This window comes from Triturus cristatus, chromosome 11 (genome assembly GCF_964204655.1).
Source record: "Triturus cristatus chromosome 11, aTriCri1.1, whole genome shotgun sequence".
NCBI classification, from domain to species: Eukaryota; Metazoa; Chordata; class Amphibia; order Caudata; family Salamandridae; genus Triturus; species Triturus cristatus.
The window spans coordinates 1,182,218,931-1,182,224,930 of NC_140594.1; the positions used below are offsets into that span (position 1 = coordinate 1,182,218,931).

A 6,000-nucleotide genomic window follows, 5' to 3' on the forward strand; every position below is an offset into this window, starting at 1 on the left:
ATAACTACATTACAACTGAGGAACACAATTAGATTCAGACGATAATGATGAAAACTGTTTCATAGGAAGTAGTGCACTTCAATATAGGAAAAAAATTGTTTCACAAGTTGATGCACTAAACTTCAATAGAGGAACAAAAATACTTGTTCAAGGTAATGGTCAAACCTATTGCATAAGAAGCACTGCACCTAACTAAAGGAACAAAAATAAATGAACAAGCAGCAAAGAAGATAGAGTTTTTTTTTAATAGAGATACATTACTCAGGGGAAGTGAGAGGTGCAGCATGGCTCAGATCTTGCCTACCATTCACATAAGACCCCTAGTCAAATCTACTTGTTACCCGTCTCATTTTATAAAATTGATTATTCGCACTTGTGGGATCTTGTCCGCTGTTGAGCGCTCTGATGTTTCCCAGCTAGGTAAGCATTATACAAGTATGGCTTTATTTATATATAGATACCAAGCCTGAGGCAGACATTTGCTCCAAGTCAAGCTTTAGCCTGTGTTGCTCCCTCTTCTCCCTAATTATATATCACGGCCAAAATTAGAACATATTCATTAGTGGCCTCTTGTGTACTGTTGTAAAAAAACTATTTTACTTTGGTGAACGTTATCAGCACACACAGAGAACTTATAAAAAGAGTGCATAAATAATGACTATTAGAATAGTACACAGCAAAAACAGCATCACCTCTTTATAGTTAATAACAGCTGTCATTTTTACCCAGCTCCAGTGCACACTTGCACTAAACTCAGGCTGTCTCTGTTCTAGTGAAACCTCTTTTCAAGGAGCTTTGTTTGGTTTTCTCACACAGTTCCATTGCGAAATTGCTCTTTCACGCTTACAGCCTTTCACATAGCTCGAACGTGTGTCTGTTTCTTTTTGTTTTTAGCTACCAACTGGCCCTTTTCTGACATAGGGGTCTCCTTCAATCAGTCCTGACATTGAGTCAACAGCACTTTTGACTCTTGCATTTGCAGTTTCACTTTCCCAAGTATGGACTTGGCCATCCTAGCAGGCAACGTGCTGTGGTCCAAACAAAAATGCTTGGCTTGGGGAAACCATCATGACATGAGCCTAAATGGCGATTATGTCAACAAGAGACAACTTTAAATGCGGGAATATATTCATCCTTTCGTCCTTATGCGATTTGAAAGGATTACGTCTTTTGCTGTACTTGTAAACTGAAGGTTGTGCTGAGCTATATGGACATTATTGTATTGTTTTCAATTGTTTTATGGGTGTTCTACTCTGACTTACACTACTCAAACATTTAGATGACCTCCAACCGGAGCCTGGCCTGCTTTTACGCTATAACTGTTTCAAGGTAAGGTAAGCAGCTGCTTAGAGCATTAAAAAAATTACAGTTCTGCTGCCTAAAGCTGCATTTATTTCACTGATGCTCCTCGGAACTCAGTCGGAAAACATTGTTTTTTTAAAACTAAAAACGGTAAAAAAATCACAAATTTCAAATACAATTAAATTAGCCAAGGCATACTTAATTTAAGTATAAGTGTTTGATTGAGAATGATATGTTAAAAGGTACCTGTGCTCCATTAATTAAAAACATCCGTCACATATCAAGTTACCTACATTTCGAAAGATTAACTATCAAAAAAGAACGCAAAAAGACCAGTTTCCAACACACGGGTACATCTTGAAAAGCACAAAAAAGTTGTCTTTTTGAAAACGATGGCATTTAAATTCCTTGAAGGACCCACTACGCTGCTGTCTGTAGCTACTATGTTTTTGTGGGGGAGGTGGGAGCCCCTCTGCTGTGACTTGTAGGTATCTTGAAATGTAGAGCAGCTATTTCCATATTATTACTATGAAATAAACACCTGCAATTTGAAAAGGCGGACCTTGCGGCCGACCCCATGGCAGTGTATAGCTGCAAGGCGGGAGTTAGCACGCGGTCAGAGGCCTTCCAGCAGGGCCTGGCGCGCGCTGGCCAACAGCAAATCCCATTGGGTTGCGCAAGCGCAAACGCGTTTAAAGCAGTATGAACCGGGGTGGCATCGCACTGTGACTGGCTAGTGTTCACGCGGCGGTCAGCAGCAGGTGCCACTGGCAGAGGCCTGCGCAGGCGCAGCGCGAGGGTCGGAGCGCCGTCCGAGTGGAAGGACGTGTACCCGCACGTGCAAGGCGCATAACGTACCAGAGGAGCGTTCCAGACGGGCTGGTCGCGCGCTGCCCAGCAGAAGAAACCAGAAGAGTGCGCAGGCGCAGCTCGGTAGCTGGCGCGAGGCAGCGGCCGTTACGCGGCGAACCTCCATCATAGCCGCCGGGGGGTGGGGGCTTCGCCTCAGGTCCCTGGTTCGTTGAGGAACTCCACCGCAGCTCTGGACGGTGGTTAGAGCCTAAGTCACGGGTCACAGCCTCGCCCGAGGAACTCGACCGCGAAGGTGGTCAGGGCCTGCGCCACAGGGCCCGCGCCACAGGGCCCAGCTGCGGCTCTGGAAGGTGGTCAGGGACTGCGCCACAGGGCCCAGCTTCGCTGAGGAGATCCTTTGCGGCTCGGCCAGGTGGCTACTTATAAATAAGCCCTGAATGGACGAAAACAGCCTCCCGTCCTCTCCTCCTACCACAGACATCCTGCAGTTGTGAAAATGGAACCAAAAAACACGCCTCATCTGGTGCAGCAGGAAAGGCGGTTCTGGTTTTTTTTAGTGTAGTGCGGGGGAAGTAGCTTATGGTTTGATTTTTCTCAGTGAAACTATAAACCTCATGCTTGCGATTCTATTAAGGGGAACCACATTCACCAGATTTTTGTTGACGAAATGCGAGTTGTTTTTTTGAGGCTAGATTCCTTCTGTGACGCATGGGAAGCACAAGTACTTAATCATCCCATGAAAGAGAATTTGGAAAGGCAACTGTGCTTAAAAACAATATATCACTTTTGTGTTTCACCAGTCAATTCATGCCAGCCCCGGATTTACCCCAGTCTACAGTGATCCTGGAAAAAAAGTACATTTTTGTCCTAATATAAAACGATAGGAGTAAAATGGGAAACAACCTTTACAACGCACTATCTTTCCAATGCAACATCCTTTACAACGCATCTCATTACAACGCATTATAAGGTAGGTAATGGGGAATAGTAATTTTTAACCCTACAATATCCAACACTTACCCTACTGTTGCACTCACTGGAGTGTGCATAGTTATTTTTACCCCTGTACTAATCAACACGTTCCCTACTGTTGCACTCACTGGAGTTGGAATAGTAATTTTTACCCCTACACTATCCAACACTTTTCTTACTGTTGCTCTAAAAGTAATATGCGTTGCAATGATATGGGTTGTAATGGAATGTGTTGCAAATGTAGTTTCTAAAAATGCGTTGCGATGGCATGCGTTGTAATGGATGTTGCGATGTAAAAACCGTGTTGTAAAGGCATGCGTTGTAACGTGTCCTATTTGAGTAAAATACATAGAATGTGTTCTAAATTTATCAACTTTTACAATTGGAGAATAAACTACAAGAGGGCTTATAATTCCAAGTCCTTCAGCTGTGCCAGCTCCCCACTCCTGAATTTTTGTGTACACCTTAAACCAACATACTTCTCATATCTTTCAGATTTGTTATTTGGATTTGACAAATTATTTTTCTCCACTATCGCTTGTCTTCACCTGTGACATAATGCTGTGCAGGTAGCTTTAACAGCCTCTGTTCATTGTGTTACCAGGACTTTCTGTGTGAATTGTTAGTGTTTCATTCCTCGCACTGTATTTTTCCATTGGGTAAGATATATTGGGTCTCACTGTAAAGTGGATCACTGGTCAACAATCTATGATACTGCAAAACATCTATACTCGCCCAAATTCCACTCAGAACCCCAGACGGGGTTCGACTGGTAACTCAAAGCAGCCCTGGCAATTTTGTCGGACCAGCCCCAGGGGAGGCGGCTGCTTTTGTTACTGTGGGCCGATTTACAGCACTGCTGCAAAACCAGGCCCCCATAACAAAACCCCCACCACTACAAAACTGGCCCCCACTATTCCAGCCCCTCAGGGAAATGCCTGGTACGGCTAGTCCGGCCCTGACCCCAGATGTCATGGAAAACTCCACCACCATTTGGATCTCTTTGTCACCCTGCCAGGGCGTTTTTCTGCATGCTACACAAAACCTGGCCTCCAGGTTCAACCATCTGCTATTGTCTGACTATGCGGCTCTGTGCTACTTACAACGTGTGCTCCTGACGGGTATATGGATACACTTGTACAAATAGAGCATGTACAGAGACCATTTTCACAACAATCATGCACACATAGCAATAGCCATACATTAACTAGTGCAGCAAGAGGTAAAGGTGATGTGCATCAACAACACAGTAAGATCTTCAACATAGATGCTCCAGGTGATGTGCACCAAAAGAGCTCAAGTGATACACCCAGGAAAGCATTGGGTAATGTACATCAACATAGCAGTTGTGCTTAAGGTGAGCATTAGTTGTGGTGAATCAGTAGAGGACTGTGTAAGGTACTTTTGGGGGATACAGATCTATCTACAGTTCAGGAGTGATGTTCAAATGGGGAATGTGTTGAAGTTTCCACTCAATGTGTTTGTCCAGGAAAAAAGGTGAGGCTCCTTAAAATCGAGTGGTGGATGATCCAAATCAAATTTGACATTTGCCTTGTGATTTTAAAAAATTCTTTATAAAATACTAAGCAGTTATATGGCCCGGTCCATGTTTGACACAACAGCTAGTTTTGGCAACAAGTTTTTCTTATGCTCAGTTTCTAACCTAATTTCAATAGAAATAAAAAAAACTATAAGTCCCAGAATGCAAAGTTCTGTTGGCTAAAAAAAAAAATTGAAGGTTTCACACATGCTGTGTAAAATAAAAAGATAAATGCAAATTTTCTCTCTGGCAAGTGCTGCATTAGAATGGCTGGTTATATGTTTTGCTGAAAAACCTGCAGTTTGCGGTCCTCTTAGGTCCGTTTATCAACACAAGGGTACTCAAAAATCTATGTCAAGACGTTAAATCAGTACAGCTGTAATTTATAGATTTTTATGCTGACACTATGTGCACATGGGTTGTGTAATAGGTGACAAACCTGCCTTTCTAGTTATATTTTTCCCATTCCAGTCTAAGCAACAGTAGGGAAAGCTTTGGACTTCAGAGGGGCTACATTTACTATTCACTCTCTAATCTGTGCATCAGTAGGGTAAGCATTGGACTTCGGAGGGGTGGGATTTATTATTGTCATTCCAATTTATGCAACAGTAGGGAAAGTTTTGGACTTCACAGGGGTTGACTTTGCAAGGGTTAAATTTACTATTACTACTCCAGTCAATGCAACAGTATATAAACTACTTCACTTTGAACATATTACATATTTGAATAAACCTATTAATTTAGAAAAATATAAAACTTTAAATATAAGCATTATTACTTAAGCTAAATCATATAAAAAATCTATTTACAAAAAGAATAAACAATGTCATAAGTTACAATTAATAAACAATGGTTACTTTATCACCTTATTAACTTGCCACCCTATACCCCTACACAAATAGCAACCTAAAATATAACTACAATAAATAAGTATAACACAATTTACATTATTGATATTCAATTATCAATCAATCAAGGTACTTGTAAAGCGCGCAACACACCCGTGAGGGTCTCAAGGCGCTATGGGGGGGTGCCGCTACTGCTCGAAGAGCCAGGTCTTGAGGAGCCTTCTGAAGGTGAGTAGGTCTTGGGTCTGCCGTAGGTGGGTCGGCATGGTGTTCCAGGTCTTGGTGGCGAGGTAAGAGAAGGATCTGCCGCCGGAGGTCTTTCGTTGGATGCGGGGGACCGTGGCGAGGGTGAGGTTCACGGAGCGGAGCTGGCGGGTGAACGTCTAGAAGTTGAGTCTGCTGTTCAGGTAGGCTGGTCCGGTGTTGTGGAGTGCTTTGTGTGCGTAGGTGAGGAGCTTGAAGGTGATCCTCTTGTCAACGGTGAGCCAGTGCAGGTCTCTCAAGTGGGGGGTGATGTGGCTGTGG

The 6,000-nt window shown here is 43.1% G+C and overlaps 1 protein-coding gene across 1 annotated transcript in view; it reads right to left on the bottom strand.

The window, feature by feature from the left end:
- Positions 1–2,607, bottom strand: part of LOC146788688 (programmed cell death protein 1-like) — a 60,355-nt gene extending 57,748 nt beyond the window's left edge. The window contains exon 1 of the mRNA XM_085634137.1: positions 2,161–2,607. Coding sequence (XP_085490263.1) covers positions 2,161–2,281 — 121 coding nt within the window. The 5' untranslated portion in view covers positions 2,282–2,607. The remainder of the gene's footprint in view (positions 1–2,160) is intronic.
- Between the last annotated feature and the right edge of the window lie 3,393 nt (positions 2,608–6,000).